Source organism: Geotrypetes seraphini, chromosome 1 (assembly GCF_902459505.1).
Source record: "Geotrypetes seraphini chromosome 1, aGeoSer1.1, whole genome shotgun sequence".
NCBI classification, from domain to species: domain Eukaryota; kingdom Metazoa; phylum Chordata; class Amphibia; order Gymnophiona; family Dermophiidae; genus Geotrypetes; species Geotrypetes seraphini.
The window spans coordinates 35,066,170-35,085,611 of record NC_047084.1 but is presented as its reverse complement, the minus strand read 5'-3'; the positions used below and the strand labels follow the sequence as shown (position 1 = coordinate 35,085,611).

Here is a 19,442-nt window from a genome sequence, read left to right as displayed (position 1 = left end):
TCAAAGATATAGGCCTGTAGTTTGAAACCAAAGTAGGATCTTTATTTGGCTTAGGCAAAACAATTATTATTGATTCAGCCATAGTACCTTTTATGTTACCTTTTATAAGTTGTGTCTGATATAATTTTAATAAATGTGGGGAGAGGATATTTTGAAATGTTTTATAAAATTCTACTGTGTAACCATCACCACCTGGAGCGGATCCAACTCTAAGAGATCTCAATGCTGTTTCTAATTCTTTTAATGATATAGGTTCTTCTAAACTTCGTTTTATATGATCAGGAATCTTAGGTCCATTTATTAAATCTAAAAATTTTTTTCCATCTTTTTGTTTCTCCAAATAAGGTTCGGAAGAATATAGATCTTTATAAAAATTTAAAAATTGTTTTAATATTATATTTGTTTGATTTGTTATTATACCATTATCATCTTTTATTCCATTAATATTAGTTCTCCTTTTTTTTGCCTTAAGATAATTTGCTAATAATTTTCCCGCCTTATTAGAATTTCCATAATACACCGTTTGTTTGGAAAACAAATCTTTTCTTATCATTTTTGAAGTTAATTCATTATATTTACCTTTTACTTTCAAAAGAGCTTGCAAAACTTCATATTCCCATTTACTTATCAATTTAGCTTCTAATATTTTTATTTCTTTTTCTAATTCTATATATTGTTTTTTAATTTGTTTCCTAATAAAAGCTGAATATGATATGATATTACCCCTCATAGTTGCTTTAAATGCATCCCATACATTCTCTATAGATGTATCTTCCACTAAATTTATTTGAAAAAATTCATTAATTTGTGTTTTAAAATTTTCCAAAAATTTGTCATCCACAAGCAATGTATTATCAAATCTCCAAAGAGGTCTATTATTTTCTAATTGATCTAATTGTAATTCTATCCATATTCCCGCATGATCCGAAATGATAATAGGATCAATGGAGGCTTTAATCACTTGTTGCACTTTATTTGTTGAAACAAAAATATAATCTATTCTTGAAAATGATTTATGAACCTGTGAACAAAATGAAAACTCCTGATCATTAAAATGAAGAATACGCCATATATCTTTCAAATCACATGATCGAACTAAATTATCTAGACCTAAAGATTTAATATTTTTACCTGGTTTTTTATCCAATAATGGATCCATTACAGCATTAAAATCTCCAGCCACCACTAAATTAGAGGCAGCCAGTGGTAATAACATATTTTGTAGCTTTTTGAAAAATTCTGATTGATTCGAATTAGGGGCATATATATTAAATAACGTCAGGGTATCATTTCCCATACCTATATCGATTTGTATCCATCTTCCATGTGGATCTGAATTTTTTACCTTTATATTGGCCATACATTTTTTATTTATAAGGATTGCAACCCCTGCTTTTTTACCCACTGCTGGAGCAAAAAAACATTCTTTTATCCATCCACCTGATAATTTCTGTGATTCCTTCATATTGAGATGGGTCTCTTGCAGACAGTAAATATCTGCATTTTGTTTTTTTAAAAATGTTAATATTTTTTTCCTTTTAATTACGTGATTTAGGCCATTGACATTAATAGAATATATTTTAAAAGACATTATATATTTTAATACTTTTCATTATCTTATTCTTCCTCTCCTCTTTCATATTTAATATCCAAAAAATTTTCTTCACGACACACATATTTAACCCTAATGTATCTCCCTTAATTATTATAATAAATATTCTCCTTATCCCTCCCTTTCCCACCCAATACATTGGCTGCTTAAGGATACACATTTGAACTGTAATCCTAACATTCTCCCCATTCCAGGCAATCAATATTCAATTGTTTAAACAAATTTCCCTTCTATCTATCTATATTGATCTTTTATATTTATTTAATCATTTTCCATAACATTTTATTAATGTATCATTTTACATTTAACAATATGTTAATTTGTATTTCCTTAGTATTATGATTTCAACATATAATTATTTTAAACATATATGCAGTGTATTATTTAATAATTTTCCTATATTCTGTTCTTTCTTTCATATAATTTTTATTGTCTTTTCTTTGTATTGTTTTCCTCCATTTCTTCAAATATTTTGACATGTTATATTTTCTGATTTTTCATAGAGTCTTCAAAACCATCTTAATATATTATGTTAATATATCATAGGTTCTGGTTTAGAGAGAAACTCTTTTAGTTTTTCAGGATCCTCAAAATATAAGGACTTGTCACCCGATGACACTCTCATTTTCGCCGGGTAGTATAGACCATATTTAAATCCTTTTTCTTTGAGTAGAGGTCTCATGTCTAGTAGTTTTTTCCTTTTAGTTGCTGTATTTTTGGCGAAGTCTGGTAAAAACCATAATCTTGATCCTTTATAATTCAAGTTTTTATCTTTTTTTGCCGCATTTAGTATCTCTAGTGCTTGTTGGTATCTCAACATTTTGAAAATGATTGGTCTTGGTCTGTTTTTATTTTCTAGATTTTTTGTTGGGATTCTATGCGCCCTTTCAATTTCAATTGGTTGTTTCAAGTCTAATTGTAGAATTTTTGGAATTAAATTTTCAAGGAAAAGGATAGTATTTTTTCCCTCTAGATTTTCTTGTATTCCAAAGAGTTTGATGTTCTTTCTTCTTCCTCTATTTTCGTAATCCTCCAGTTGGTCTTTTAATTTATTTAATTCCAGGTTGTCGTTTTTACATCTTTTTGATTCACATTCTATAGTTTCCATTTTTGATTCTAGTTCAGTTGTTCTTTTGTTGTTAACTTCCATTTGTCTATGTATATTTAAAATTTCTTCTTTCATTTCAGACATATTAGTTATAGTTTCTTTAAGCATTTGTTTGATTTGTTTTAATTCTTCCATGACTTCAGCTTTGCTTAATGTGTCTGATTCTTCGATAGGAAGTGGTATTTTGCTTGGTGTTATTTGTTCTTGTTTCTGTCTTTTTGCAGATGTACCTACCTCATTTTTGTTTTGTCTGGTACTTGTCATGTTGTTGTTTTCTTTTTCTTGGTTATTCTTCTTTCTTAAATTTAATCTCTTAGGTTTAGGTTGGGTGTTCTTAAGTTTTTAATTTCTTTTTTTCTAGGATTTAGTTCTATCTTTTGAAGTAGATTTTTTTTTTTTTTTTTATATTTCTTCTCCCTTAAGCCCCTTCACTATCTCAATGAGAAGGGAAACACTCAGTCTGATAATTTTTCCTTCTCTTAGATCTCTCTGAGACTAGTTAGGTCTTTCATAGATTTAATTCATTATATCCTGAAGTCACTCTCCCTTAATGACACTCCGCTTCAGCGCTGATCAAATAAAATATTTTTGGTGGTCCTTTCTTCTAGCTCTCCTCTCACGAGCCCAATCGCAGCCCCGACTGAGGAAAGCAACACCTTTTCCAATTATTTTCTTATTTTGGCAATTTTGAAGCAACTGTATTCTATTTATTCACAGCGTCTCTCAATTTCCTCAATATCTTGTTGCTTCAGTCTTAAAAAGTTCCATTAATCCTTTTCTCTGTCTCTTCTCTCATAAGCCCAATCGCAGCTTTGTCAGAGGAAAGGGACATTCAATTAAGTACTTCTTTATTCTAGCAAGCTGATATTTATTTGTTTACATCACTTCGGTATTTAATTACTGAGAGAAAGTGCCGATATTCTTCTTCCTCAGTTACTCAGTCTCCCTTCCATCAATGTCAAAGGAGGATAATTTTCAATTCTATATTTTCTTTTCTGCCTTCAGACTTTTACTTCTTTTTTTTTTTTTTTTTTTTTATCACAAAAAGAAGTCAGTAATTAATCGATCTCCTTATCTCCAGGCTCCAACTCAGCTCCGGCTAGAGAAGGCTATAACAAACCGTCTCAGTTCTATAAATCAACTGTCAGCAGCCTTACTAACGAGATCAGTCTCTCTCTATTTTTTTTTCTCTTCAATGTTAGTTAGTTTAAACATTCAGCACATAGAAATAACAACGCTCTTGATATTTCTAAATTTTCTTTTCCCTGTGCCTTACCTAGTTTTGGCAAGGCAGGCTGGTGTCATTCACGCTGTGAGCTTTTTTTAAAAATACCTCGTCGTTACAGCAACTGTCATCTGTCATTAAAAAAAAAAAAAACCGGCAAAAGAGAAACAGACCTTTTCTCTTAATTTTCTCGCCCAGACTTCACCCAACTCTCAACAGTACTTCTTTTCACTCTTTAATAACAGCGTTTTTCTTCGATTGTTTCTGTTAATAGATTTTTTTTTCTGTTAGTCATCTGCCGCGTCAAACCAGCGCCGAGAGAAAAACCGGCAATCCTTCCCTCAGTTTTCCTCTCTCAGTATCTATCTATCTCAATTTTATCGGAGGAACTTGTAGGGCTCTGAGTCAGCGCCGGCAGTAGAAATCAAACCGCTATACAGATCAACTGACAGCAGCCTCACAACCAGATCAGCTCTCCTCTTTTTAACTTTTAATCAGCTTTCATCGCCTCAACGGACCCTCTCTCCAATCCTCCACTGTCCCAGCAAAGAGAAAATCTTCCGATTTTTTGCCCCCAGAGTCTTTGTTCAGCGCGGGCACAACTCACTCCCCTTTCAGCTCCTCTCTCTGTAATTCTCTCCTTCCCAACACCAACAAATTTTACACTCGTTGGTCAGTTTAAGTTTCTATCACTCTCACTCTCTGCTTGCCGTCTCAGCACAGACAAAAGCCGGTGAAATTACCTTCTCTCAGCTTTTCTTCGATGTCAGCGTCTTGATGTCGGCACTCTGATTATTTAGCTGTTATTCACTCAATCTTCAATTTTAATCTTAAAAGGTAGTATCATCATCAATAATAATTATTTTTTGATGTAATCTTCATGAAGGGAAATATTATTTTTTATCTTCAGTTGCCTAAATGGAGAGGAGCTCAGCGATTACACGTCCATTCGTGTTCGCGTTAAGCCACGCCCCTTAAAAAAAGTTTGGATAAGTTCCTGGTGGAAAAGTCCATAAATTGCTTGCCCTGGATCGATGGCAAGGAATGCTGCTACTATTTGGATTTTTGCCAGGTACTTGTGACTTAGATTGGCCTCTGTGAAGACGGGATACTGGGCTAGATGGACCATTGGCCTGATCCAGTAAGGCTATTCTTATGTTTTTATTGTTGTTCCATCAAGTTTATAACCAAATATTTAACAATATTGCTGGTTGAAAAATGCTGAGCATTCCAAGACTGTCATTTAATTACTTACAAATTGCCCAGTGTTTAATCTTGAGTGACTGAACCTGCACAGAGAATGGATCAATCACTGTTACGTTATCATCTGGCAAAAAGAGTTCAAGAGCCTGATATGCATTGAGTGAAAAAGTGTTTTCTTCTATGGATTTTTAAATGGTTTTGATCCATTAATCTCTGAATTTTGGGCCCAGCACATTCCTTCTATGCCATTCTGCTATTATGATTAGGTAATACAGAGTAGACATCCTGAGTGATCCTCAAACCAGTACTCGGGATGCACCAAGCCAATTTATTTTTAAGGTATCTAGAATGAATATATATGTAAGATATGCATACAATGGAGGTAGTGCATGCAAATTTTTCTCACTTTCATTGATTGTGAATATCCTGAAAACGTGGCTGGCTAGATGTATCCCAAGGAATGGACTTAGAACCCCTGTTCTAGATGGATGCAATGGCCTATCTCTGGCCAATTAGATATTGATGTCATAGGCCAGTGTCTCGCAGACTTTTTTCACTGTGGCACACTAAACTCGGGGCCACGTCAAGGGCCTCTGAGCATGCATGGATGTCAACCGATGATGCCGCATGTATGTGCATGATGTCATCATGTTGACATCCATGCGTGCTCAGATGCCCTCCAGACGCAGCCCTGAACTCGGGGGCCTTCCAAACCTTAGACAAACTGCTGAGTTTTGGAAATCGCCAGGGGGGGGTTGAAGAGAGTAGAGTCATCTGTGCTGGCAGTGACAGGCTCATATCACGCTGTGGCACACTGTCTGTGATTCGCTGTCATAGGCAGTAGCTATGAGTGTTCCCTCCACCTTATTCCTCTTTTATGTACTATAAAACTACCAGGATTTCACAATTTATTTCTGCTTTGGCAGGGAGATCCAGGAAGTGATAAAACACGTGGTAATGCTTTGTTCTTCGATAATGAAATCACAACAGGCAAGTACCATCTGTCTATAATCATTTCTTGTAACAAATCTGACACTGAAACAGCAGTACTAGGAGAACATAACTCCTCTATTCTGGTTTTATCATTTTTCCAATAAGAGCCATTGCCTCAGCTGCTCCATTGTTTTCTGAATAATTTAATGCTACTGTGCTGGTTTTATCAGTCTCATGTCTTATATACCATTTTGAAGCCAATATGAATTTTGTATAGAAAATACCAAAATAACATAATTTAAAGAAGTTAGCATCTGCATGATAAATTCCACTACCATATAATGTAAATAAAGTGCAACAGTTTGAGCAGCTGAATAATTGAAATGGAGGTTTTGAACATTACAAAAGGAAGAACAAAACTAGAAATGTTTTAAGACAAAAAAGACGATGCTATCTGCTGAGTTGTATTGCTAAGTTTATATTTTAACTAATTCAGATACCGAACAACTATTTATTTCTATACTGCTTCCAGGCGCATGCAGCATTATACATGCAAGAGATGTCTCTGTTCAGAAGAGCTTACAATCTAATTATGACAGACACACAGAGGGAGCTAAAAGGTGGTAGGGGACTATTGAGGGAATGACAGACAGATATGTTGGTTGGGTTGCACTTTCAGTCTTGCTTTGTATACCACCTGAGATGGAGCCTGACGTAGCGAGCCAAGCAGGTTGTTTTCAAGCATGCAGCGCAGCAAGATAAAAGGGATGGTGACAGGAGTTGGTGGTAGAGGAGAATGGTACTGACAGGAGGGACTTGTTTGATGAACAGAGTTCCCAACAAAGAGTATAGGGAGTAACAAGAGAGGAGAGATACTGAGGAGCTGCAGAGCGAGTACACTTGAATGTCAGTAAGAGGAGTTTGAATCATATGTGGAGATGGACAGGGAGTTAGTGAAGCAACCTGAGGAGAAGAGTAATGTGGGCATAATGACCCTGGCTGGAATATGAAGAACGTAGCAACGTTTTGAACAGATTGAAGGGATATGGCTTAGCGGTAAACTGGTGAGAAGCACATTGCAGTAATCCAGATGAGAGGAGACGAGGGCATAGATAAGGGTTTTGGCAGCATGCTCATTATAGAGAAAGAAATTACAAGTTTTGGCAGTCTGTTGGATATGAGAGGAGAAGGAGAGTGACGAGTCAAAGATGACTCTGATGTTACGAGCCGATGAGAGAGGGAGGATGGAGAAGGGGAGAAGCAGGTTTAGGAAGAAAGCCAGAGAGACAGGCTGAGACTCGGATCTGGATTCCCATAGAAATTTCAAGTGGGGAGAGAAAGATTTGCAAGTCATCAGCATAACGTTGGTACTGGAACTCATGGGATGAAATTAGAGCACTGATAATTTTTACTGGTTTTACTACATGCCAAGATCAATCCCTAATTTAGATGTTATGCATTTTGTATTTTATTTAAACTTTTACATTATAAAAACCATGTAAAACAACCTTTGGTCATTATGGGTACTGCACCCACACATTCATAAGGATCAGTTTAGACAGGCTGGTAAGATTTATATAGCACATGTGTGGGAGAGTGCTATTTCAAATATAGCTCATCTAGGTAAAAGGAAAGAAGAGATAGCTGGGTGACTAGTACATGTGAAGATCGTTGGTGCAAAGGTTGTGGATCTCACCAGGGGCAGCAGAATGTCATTTTGTTTGGGGGTGCCAAAGCTCCACTCTAGACCTCACCCATGCTCTGCCCCTCATAATAATAGTATTAATTGTAATGCCATTTCTTCCACTCATTCTTCATATACGTGCAATATAATCTTATTAACAATATACAGTGGTAACCATAAAATTAAACTATACAAAGCACATTTTATGCAGGGAAAATTCTAATTAACTATCATTTATAGTCTGCTTTTTTCAGCTATTGGATGTAGAGTACAGCTTAGAAGGAACACAGCTACCCCCCATACAAGCACCACTCTTAAAAAAAAAAGTGGGGGGGGGGCAACAGTAGGGGCACTTTGAACACAGCAGGGAAGGACTCCTTTACTATCTACCACCTGCCTCCCCCCCCAGTACCTCTGTTACCAATGGTATGCACACTGCAATACACTTCAGGGAATTATATACCAAGAAAATCAAAACAATGCAACCTACTTGTATTAAAACAGAAAAATAGACTAAGACTTCACATTTCTCTTGAAAGACCTCAACCTACACCTGGACCAATTTTCGAATTCCTATACAGCTAACATAGTAACATAGTAGATGACGGCAGATAAAGACCCGAATGGTCCATCCAGTCTGCCCAACCTGATTCAATTTTTTTTTTTTTTTTTTAATTTTTAAATTTTTTTTTTTTTTTTCTTCATCAACTTCATGGATAGCCTTGGTTTCAAATTCTTGATTAACTAATTCATCTATGAGAGAGTTCACCAACTAGACTTGATTGCCTCCACAACAGCCATGGCCGGAACAGGCAAACTAGAACTAAACTCCACCAAGCGAGTACCATGGTCAGATCGCTTTCTTCTAAACTTTACCCTATTTTGGAAAAAAATCAACCAGAACCTGACCACCCCTTCAACTCTAGTAAACTACAGACAACTTCTTCAAGCCAAGTACCCCCCTAAGTCTAACAAATATCAACTGAGTACCCCCACCCGAGCTCTGCCCCAAACCTGCCAAGTTCCACCCCTGACGTTTGTTATTATTTTGAGTGTTATTGCACATTACATTTTCACTGGATTTGTATCACACATAGGAAGACTGGGCGGTAGTCCATACACAAGTTGAAGAATTGAACGTTAATTCATTTGCTTGACTAATCAATCTACATTGAGCTCATCTTACACAAAAAAATTTAATGAAGATTTAGTTTACTTTGTTCCAGTGTCTGCGCCTCACATTTTGTCAGACACAGATATTATAGAACGTTTTCTCTCATAGTGTTATATTTTCAGAGCAGAGCAGAACAGCACTGTATTTTAGGGAGTCTCCCTGTACCCCTCCTTATGTGTTCTTATATAGGGCTATCACCTGCTTTGGTACAAACTGAAGGAGGCATCAGAGCCCTCTGGTGAAGAAGGAGGAATTGAAATCCTGGTGTGGACTCCTTCTGAACGGCTTGCAAGCATGGGAAGAATATCCTATTGTTCAGAATGACACACCTATCTACTAGAAAAGATATTAGCAAGGTAAGAACCTAATCTCTTTATTACTCATTCTGTTGATCATCACTTTTTTTACGGGGGAGGTGCAGGGAGATTAACTGTACAGGTAGGGAGAACGAGAGGGCAATTTCTAAAGTTGAAAGGGGATAGATTCCATACAAACGTAAGGAAGTTCTTCCTCACCCAGAGAGAGGTAGAAAGCTGGAACGCTCTTTCGGAGGCTGTTATAGGGGAAAACACCCTCCAGGGATTCAAGACAAAGTTAGACAAGTTCCTGCTGAACAAGAACAGGCGCTGGTAGGGCTAGTCTCGGTTAGGGTGTTGGTCTTTGACCAGAGGGCCGTCGTGTGAACGGACTGCTGGGCATGATGGACCACTTGACTGACTCAGCAGCGGCAATTCTTATGTTCTTAGAGCAGTTACAACTTTTATATAAAGTCCTGTATGGCAACCTGCACAGAGCATCAGTTATAATCCTAACCATTATTGATCAGATTGGGCGGACCACACTGGTCTTTATCTGCTGTCATTTTCTATGTTTCTTTGTTACCTAAGAAGCATATATTTTTCAGGTTTGCATGTGGAGTCCACTGTGTCCCACCTCATTAATAATTACTTGTATTTCATAATACAGGAAGCCCCTTCACTAGAAGAACAATTGTATGAAGTTAGAAAGAAGAGACTGAGTAAGTATGTATGATGAGTCTCATCGATTAGGAATCTTGGTGCACATGTAGCTTGCATGGCTCTTAGAGTGGTATGTTTACTGTATCTCTGAGGATGAAAAATGTCTTCTGTGAAGCACTACATTTGGAAATGTGGTAGGTTTTTACATATATTGTAGAGCACTGAAAAGACATAAAGGAAATTCTAAGGCTTCTGTCCAAAGATCCCTGGATAGAGGGGTGTATACTAATAAGAGGCATTGGCATCCCTCTTATGGATGACTCCCTGGAAGGAAAGAAAGAAAGGGGAAATTATCTTTCCTCCTAAGAAAGGGGAAATTATCTGTCCTCCTTTCCACTGAATCATTAAATTGTCATCTTGCTTGTTCTCAAAGAATCATACTTTCTTAAAGAGAAAGTCATCCTAAGAAAAGGAACTGACAAGCTAGCAGAGCTTTGACATGCCATAATGTATATAAGCAGAAAATCTGTGTTGGTGGTTGTGTAGGACTTTCCTCAGTTCGTCTTATTTTTTTCTGGTGTCCATCTGTTGTGAAGTTTTTGGCTCTATGACTTGTCAGCTTTTTAGACACTGTTCATAGTTAGTTTCCAGTGGCTTCCCTTAGTGCCTTTTAAAATTCTTCATACCTTTTACATATTTTTCACATTCAGGTGTTACTTTGAAATGTATTTTTGAGACAGCAATCGCTCTCCCCCTCCCCCCCAAAGGATACCTCTGAATAATGCTTTCTCTGGTTTGGGAAATGATGCTACAAAGCAGAACATAAATTAGCAGTAGAGAAGGGAAGTGACTTCCAGTGTACCGAAAAAATGGTGATGGGACAAAAGTGCGACGGACAAAGCCACGCTGACAATAGAGAGCAGACAATTGCACGCAAGACTCCAGTGCGCCGCCATAAAAGTTTAAAGGGCTCCGACAGGGGGTGGGGGGGAAACCCCCCCCTTCACTTTACTTAATAGTGTTTGTGCTACTGATACAGAAAACTTAACTTTTCCCCTAAAAAATAGGGAAAAAGTTAAGTTTCCTCTATAATGGGGGGTTACAACCCCCCAAAACCATCCCCAGCGAACTATTAAGTCAACTGAGGGGGTTCCCCCCTCACACCCCCCATTAGAGCTCTTTAAAAATAAACTTTTACAGTGGCGCGCTTGAGTCTTGCGCTCAATTGTCTGCTCTCTAATGTCGGTGCGGCTTTGTCCCACGCGCTTATGACTGTGAACCAAAAAAACACTTGAGCAATGTCAAAACAAAACAGAAAATTATTACTCCTTGGAGACTCCATTATTACAGGTATTAATTTAGAAACATAATTCAGGGAATAAAAAAATGTTAACTGGACAATTCTATAACTGAGTGCTTGCAGTGTACGCATTAGTGCTTAGATAATTGGCACTTATAGGCATGCACAGATGCCATTAAAGAACTGGCGCTCAGTACACAGCATGGTTTCAAGTTTCAAGTTTAATTTGCATTTGATGAATCGCTTATAACAATATCTAAGCGATGTACAATTAAAAACCATCAGAATGTGGCAATACATATAATTTGAATAAGTTAAACAACTGACAGACAAATTGGACAAACAAGAGTAAGTGGGAAGGCAAGGGAAAGTTACAATTTCGTTGCTTGTTAAAATTTTTACATAAAAAGGAAAACACATTGGGTAATAATGGGGTAAGGTAAAATAAAATGTTTTAAATGTACAAAGATATCTATAATAATAAAATGCTAGCCGCGCATGCGCACTAAAAAAAACGTGTTCCCTGATCCGTCCCGAAAACACAAGTGCGCATGCGCACGTTTTACGTCATCACCTACTCTCCACCTCGCGCCACCTATTCATCACCTGCTCTCCACCGATCACTGTTCCTCCTGCACCATGCCACGCCAGGCATGTCCGCAGCCGGCCTCGAGCTCCTGGGGGCCGGCGGCGCTGTGCTGAGGTCCCGCCTCCCGCTTCCGCACTATACGGCGCCGCCAGACCCGGCCCTACACTGAGATCCATGATCGGGTTGCCATGGAAACCCCGCCGCAGCCTCGCAGCTAGGTAGGGGGACAACAATCGCGCTTATGTTCAAGCCGCCGCCACGACTCCCCTCTCGAACCGCACCAGGATCGAGAGAGGAGCTGCGGCGGGGGCTTGAGCATAAGCGCCATTGTTGTTCCCCTACCTAGCCGCGAGGCTGCGGCGGCCTTCCTCACCCGGCTCACATTGAATCCAAGTAAATAACTGGGGCTGCCTAAAGAAACAAAGTTTCACGGTGCTTGGCCCGTAAAACAATTCCTGCCGTTGCCAAAATTTGACCCACCGTTCCTTCCCTTCCTCCATCAGGTACAGTTTACCTCCGCCTATGTTAAAAGGAGTTGCTTTGAAATTGGAGCCCTGCCCCCACCGTAACACATTCCCTCTGCCGCGGTCCCATATGTCAGAGAAGGGGCGGGACCAAGGCAGAGTGGAACGTGCTACAGCAGTGGCAGGCCTCCGATTTCGACGCGGCTCCTTTTAACATTGGTGGATTCACTGCACCTGATGGAGGGAGGGAAGGAAAGGTGGTTGGACGCTGTTGAGCCCCTCTTTAGCCTTAGACCCTCTCCTAACTGCTCCCTCCTGTCTCAGACCACTGGAGCACCTGATGGAGGGAGGGAAGGAAAGGTGGTTGTGTGCTGTTGAGCCCCTCTTTGCCCTCAGACCCTCTCCTAACTGCTCCCTCCTGTCTCAGACCACTGGGGGGAGGTGCCTGTCTTCAGCTGCAGGGATGGAGGGAGGGAAGAAGAAAGAAGGGGCCCTGGCAAGCGAGTTATCAAAAGCCAACCATAGCCTGGGACCCCTACATGATATGAATAATGACCAGACAACAAAAGGTAAGAAAAATAATTTTATTTTCTGTTTTGTGATTACAATATTTCAGATTTGAAATGTGTCTTGAGGGAGGCTTCCGCCGCGGCTTTGGACAGAGGGGTACCATTTTCGTGGGAGCCGGCCTTCGGAGAGGCTTGGGACACGGGGACGGATGCGGGAGGGGCTGCCGCTGCGAAGGGCTTTGGTGGGGGAGCCAGCCAGACCACAAGTGTGGGGACGTTGTAAGCGCGGATTGGTCAAGGAGCCGCCGATGCTGAAGCTTTGAAATTGCTCTCCCACCGTCACTCCCTCCCGCCCCGGCTCTGCCTCTGCCCCTGCCCAGGTTCAAAAGCAGGAGACATCTAGCACCCGTTAATCTAACGGGCTTAAACACTAGTTAAATATAAAAGAAGAGAGAAAATAAAAAAACCTTAAAATATTGCATTTTAAGAATCAAATGCATCTTGAAATAGATATGTTTTTAAAATTTTCTTGAAAGAGACAAGGTCTTTTTCACTTTTAATAAAATTTGGAAGAGTTCCATAGTGTAGGGGCCATCACAGAGAACATATCATTACGTCTTGTGCCTATAATTCTCAACGAGGGGACTGATAACAATTGTGATGAGGATGATCTTAGAGAGCGAGAAGAGTTATACGGGACAATCATTTTTGATATAAATTGGGGTTCATTAAAGATCAATGTCTTATATACCAGAAATATAATTTTGAAGGTAATTCGATGAGATATGGGAAGCCAATGTGATTTAATAAGTAAGGGGGTAACATGGTCGAACTTTCTTGCTTTGTGAATTAGTTTAACTGATGTGTTTTGGATAATTTGGAGTCGTCTCTTTTCTTTCTGGGTTATATTGATAAGCAGAGAATTGCAATAATCTAATTTTGAGATAATTAAAGAATGAACTAAAATATTGATTGATTTGGAATCTAAAAAGGTCGAAATTGAACGAAAGAGTCGTAATCTGTAAAAGCATGATTTAACTATTTCACTAATGTGGCTATGAAATGAAAGATCTGCATCAATTATTACACCAAGGATTTTCAGTTGAGAAACTGATTCTATAGGAGTATTATCAAGTGCGAATGGTATTTTTAAAGTTATATCTCCTTTCCAAGTGAAAAGCATTGTTTTTGTTTTTTGAGTATTTAGAGCTAGTTTGTTATTGTTTAGCCAGTTTTTTATTAGTTCTAATTTGTCATTGATAATTTTTATTTCTTCTGCGTTTTCTGGGTTGAGAGGGTGCATGAGTTGAATATCATCAGCGTATGAAAAGGCTGTAAAACCTAATGACTGTGAGATAGTAATAAGCGGGGATAGAAAAATATTAAATAAAAGAGGAGATAGTATTGATCCTTGTGGAACACCATAAAATGAGGAAAAGTTAGCAGAAAAGGCGTCATTAAATTTAACTCTCGAAGTACGATTTGATAAAAAAGAGGTTAACCATTTTAGGATTTGGCCTTCTATGCCTAACGATTGCAGACGATTAAGTAGGTGATCAAGAAAGTAGTGTATGTTTGTTACGAGGCCAATCATTGAATGTTCCGTACTGTGGTGTTTTCGAAAACCGGTTTGGTTGGGATGTAATGCGTTCGAGGATTCGATGAATTCTGAAAGCTGTTCAAAAACTAATTTTTCAGAGAGTTTCATTAAGAATGGTAGATTGGAGATGGGGCGGTAATTGGATGCATCGTCATGACTTGATTTGAAATTTTTTATTATTGGTATGACGATAGAGGTTTTCCAAAAGGAGGGGACGGAAGCAGAGGAGAAACTGTGTTGAATAAGGGAAAGAATAAATGGACCGAAATAAGGAAAGAATTTCTTTAAAAAGAACGGTGGCAAAAGTTCTAAAGAAGAGCCTTTTAGGTTGATTGATTTAAGATGTCTTTCAATGTCATTAATGGATGGTATTCTGAAGTTTGTACATTTGGCTGTTGGAATAGAGTTATTTGTGTTTAAGTTTTCCAATGAGGAAGAGAATGTTGTATTATTTGAGAATTTTTGTCTGCCAATCTCTGCCTGGCTGGCCTGGAACTTCCTCTCCGATGGCAGAATTGATGTTTGGGAGAGGAATGCTGGTCAGCCCGATGCAGGGAAGCAGGGAGAGTTTGAGGCAGCAGTGGCATTGGGGCCTGTTCCCCGATGGCTGCGGCTTGGGGGCCTGTTCCCTGATGGCAGCAGCAGTGGCTTGGGGGAGGGCAGGGAGAAAGAAAGAAAGGGGGCATGAAGAGAGAAAAAAAGAAAGGGAGGCAGGGAGAAAGAAAGGGCAGGGAGAGAGGAAAAAAAAGTTGGGGGGGATGAGGTCTGAAGGAGAGGAAGCATACAGGCTGAAAGAAGGGAAGAAAGATTGGATACACAGTCAAAAGAAGAAAGTACAACCAGAGACTCATGCAATCACCAGACAACAAAGGTAGGAAAAATGATTTTATTTTCAATTTAGTGATCAAAATGTGTCCATTTTGAGAATTTATGTCTGCTGTCTATATTTTGCACTATGGCCCCCTTTTACTAAACTGCAATAGCGGTTTTTAGCACAGGGAGACTATGAGTTTTGAGAGCAGCACGGGACATTTAGCGCAGCTTCCTGTGCTAAAAACTGCTATCGCGGTTTAGTAAAAAGGGAGGGGAGTTATTTGTCTATTTTTGTTTTTTTTTTTTTTTTTAAATTTTTATTTATAAGTTTTCCATTCTTACAATATTTGAGTAATATAATATACAATAAAGTTTTTTTTACATATTTAAAATATTATCATTAATAATACATCGTATTTAAAATATAATATGATAAAGATTATACATTAGCATATAAAATATAATTCCCATCCCCTTTTTATATAGTATATTTCCATTAATTAGTCAAATCCCACCCCATTCATATATAATTATTTATCATTGTGCTAAGAACTAATCATTAGAATATTTTGTCAATGGTTGCCAAATTTTATTAAAATTAAGATGATTTCCCTGTTGTAACGCTATTATTTTTTCCATTTTATAAATATGACAAACAGAATTCCACCAGAACGTATAATTTAATTTGGTGTAATCTTTCCAATTTTGAGTAATTTGTTGCATGGCGACTCCTGTTAGTATTAGTAATAGCTTATTATTGTTTGCTGAAATCGGACTCTTAGTTCTCATTGCAGTACCAAATAATATGGTGTCATACGAGAGTCCTACGTGATTCTCTAGTAACTTATTAATTTGGGGCCAAATTAAATTCCAAAATGCGTTTACAAAGGGACAAAAAAAGATTAAATGATCTAACGTCCCTATTTCCAATTTACAATGCCAGCATCTATTAGATCTAGTACTATCTATTTTTTGCAGGCGCGTTGGGGTCCAGAATACTCTATGTAATAAAAATAACCATGTTTGATTCATAGATGCTGACCTTGTAGATCTTAATCTCCAGGACCAAAATCGTGGCCATTGAGATTCAGAAATTGTCTGACCTATCTCAATACTCCAAATATCCCTAAGACCTGTTTTCTTTTTTTTATTTAAAAATCCATATATCAATTTGTACCATTTTGCGGCTTGGTGACCCAACAAATCCGTCTGGAAACATAGAACCTGTAAACTATATTGATTATTTAAATTTTTCCATTCAGGGAACCCTACCTGAATGGCCTGCTTCAATTGCATCCATTTAAAATATTGTGATTTATTTAATCCAAATTTATTTTGCAATTGTGAAAAACTAAGCAGTGAACCTTCTGATATGATATCATTCAATGTTCTTATTCCTGCATTTATCCATTGTTTCCAGACGATTTTAAATCCGCCAATTCTGATCCTGGAGTTTATCCATATTGATTGATTTAGAGATTTAGCAATAGGTTCAGGTGATAAATTACTAATATATCTCAATGTTTTCCAAGTGTCAAATAAAATTCTGTGGTCTTTGTATCTTTTAGGCATTGTTATAGTTATTAACTGTTCTGGATATAAAGGGAACAGGAGCCGCCATTCTAAATATAGCCAATCTGGTACATTTTCTAGAAGCTCTGGGAGAATCCAATACATACCCTGTCTTAAGATATAGGCTTGATGATACCTATAAAAATTTGGAAAATTTACCCCCCCTTCCATAATTGGTCTTTGTAATGATACTAAAGCGATTCTTGATCTTTTCCCACACCAAACAAATTTTGTAAGAATATTGTTAAGTTTTTTATAAAATGACCCCTGAAAAAATATTGGAATCATACTCATTTGGTAACAAACCACAGGTAATATCATCATTTTAATTGTTTGAATTCTTCCCCACCAAGAAAGATGTAATGGATTCCATTGCTCACACATTTCTGTTATTTTTTTCAATAAAAGTTTTTCATTCTCTTTGACTGTGTCTTCAATTGTATTTTTGATCATAATTCCTAAGTATTTTATACCATCATCTTTCCAAATAAATGAATATGGGTCAAATAATCCTTTGGTACAATGAACATTTATTGGGAGAATTTCAGATTTGTTCCAATTAATTTTATATCCAGAAAAAGTACCATATGTTTCTATTAAATTAAGTATACATGGAATAGTAGTTTCCGGTTTTCTTAAATATAATAATATATCATCTGCATATGCAGATATTTTAAATTCAAAATTGTTAAATGATATTCCCTCTATCTCCTTAGTTTTGTTTATTGCAATTAATAAAGGTTCTAGGACAATATCAAAAAGTAAAGGAGACAGAGGGCATCCTTGTCTAACTCCCCTGTGCAAGTTAAATCTATTTGATAAATTATTATTAATATATAATCTTGCTCCAGGAGAGCTATACAATGTCTGAATCATTTCAATAAAACCGGATCCTATACCAAACCATTGTAAAGCTTGGTATATAAAATTCCATTCCACTCTGTCAAAAGCTTTTTCTGCATCTAAAGATATTAAAAAAGCTGGATCATTTATATTTTTTGCTAAATTTAATGAGTGGAATGCTAATCTAGTATTATTTGATGAATGTCTTTTAGCAATAAATCCTGTTTGATGTACATCAATAATGAAAGGGAGAGCTTTTGCCAATCTTAATGCTAATACTTTAGCCATTAATTTGTTATCCACATTCAATAATGAAATAGGCCTGTAATTTGAAACCAGAGTAGGATCTTTGTTTGGTTTTGGTAAGACTATAATTATTGATTCTGCCATAGTACCAGAAATTTTTCCATTCTTTATTTGATATTGATATAAATTTAACAGATGTGGTAATATGATATTTTGAAAAAATTTATAAAATTCAACAGTATACCCATCTCCACCTGGAGCGGATCCAACTCTAAGAGACTTCAATGCTGTTTCTAATTCTTTTAAAGATATAGGTTCTTCTAAACTTCCTTTTATATGATCTGGAATATTTGGTCCAATATATGAATTTAAAAAAGTTAATCCGTCTTGTTCTTTATTTTCATAAGAATTGGAAGTATATAATTCTTTATAAAAATCAAGAAATTGTGTTATAATATCTTTTGTGTTGGTATGTGTGTTACCTTTTGTATCTTTAATTGCAATAATCTTAGATTTTCTTTTCTTTGCTTTTAGAAAGTTTGCTAATAATTTACCAGCTTTATTTGAATTTCCATAATATTGTACTTGTTTGTTGAAAATGTCTTTCCTCACAATTTGAGAAGAAATTTCATTGTATTTAACTTTTAATTTTAATAATTCTTGTAATGTATTATTTTCCCATTTCTCAATTAATTTATTTTCTAATAATTTAATTTGCTTTCCCATCTCAATAAATTGTTTTTTTTTTTGTTTGTTAATAAATGTTGAATATGAAATAATATTTCCTCTCATAGTTGCTTTAAAAGCATCCCATAAGATCTCAGCATTAATATCATCTGATTCATTAAATTGAAAGAATTCTTGCATTTTTATTTTGAAATCTTCAAGAAATTTTGAATCCGCTAATAAATCATTATTAAATCTCCAAATTAAATCAGAGTTTTCAGCATTATAATTTTGAAGATTAATCCACACACCAGCATGATCTGAAATTATAATGGGATCAATTACTGCTTTTAAGACACGCTGCGCTATATTATTAGAAACAAATATATAATCAATTCGTGAAAAGGATTTATGGACCTGAGAACAAAAAGAAAATTCCTGATCATTAAAATGAAGAATTCGCCATATATCTACTAAATCACAAGATAGTATCAAATTATCTAAGCCTAATGATTTCATAACTTTACTTGGTTTTTTATCCAATATCGGATCCATTACAGCATTGAAATCCCCTGCTACTATTAAATTAGATGTAGCCAGTGGTAAGAGCAATTGTTGAATTTGTTTAAAAAACTCCATTTGATTCGTATTAGGAGCATATAAATTGAATAAATTCAGGGTAGTATTTCCCAGAACCATTTCGACATGCACCCATCTTCCTAAGGGATCATAATTAATTAGTTTAAAATCTGCATTACATTTTTTATTTATTAGAACAGCCACTCCAGCCTTCTTCTTTAAAGCCGGTGCAAATAAACATTTAGAAATAAAACCTCCAGATAATTTTTTTGATTCAATTTCCGAAAGATGAGTTTCTTGAATAAAATAAATATCCGCATTTTGATTTTTAAGGAACGATAATAATTTCTTCTTCTTAATAGG

General features: G+C 36.6%; 1 protein-coding gene across 3 annotated transcripts in view; it reads left to right on the top strand.

Annotated features, from left to right (window-relative positions):
• CENPH (centromere protein H) overlaps positions 1-19,442 on the top strand; it is a 94,450-nt gene that overhangs the window by 48,832 nt on the left and 26,176 nt on the right. For all 3 annotated transcript variants that reach the window (XM_033929828.1, XM_033929820.1, XM_033929811.1), the window contains 2 exons: positions 6,075-6,138; positions 9,906-9,957. In XM_033929828.1, coding sequence (XP_033785719.1) covers positions 6,075-6,138; positions 9,906-9,957 — 116 coding nt within the window. The remainder of the gene's footprint in view (positions 1-6,074; positions 6,139-9,905; positions 9,958-19,442) is intronic.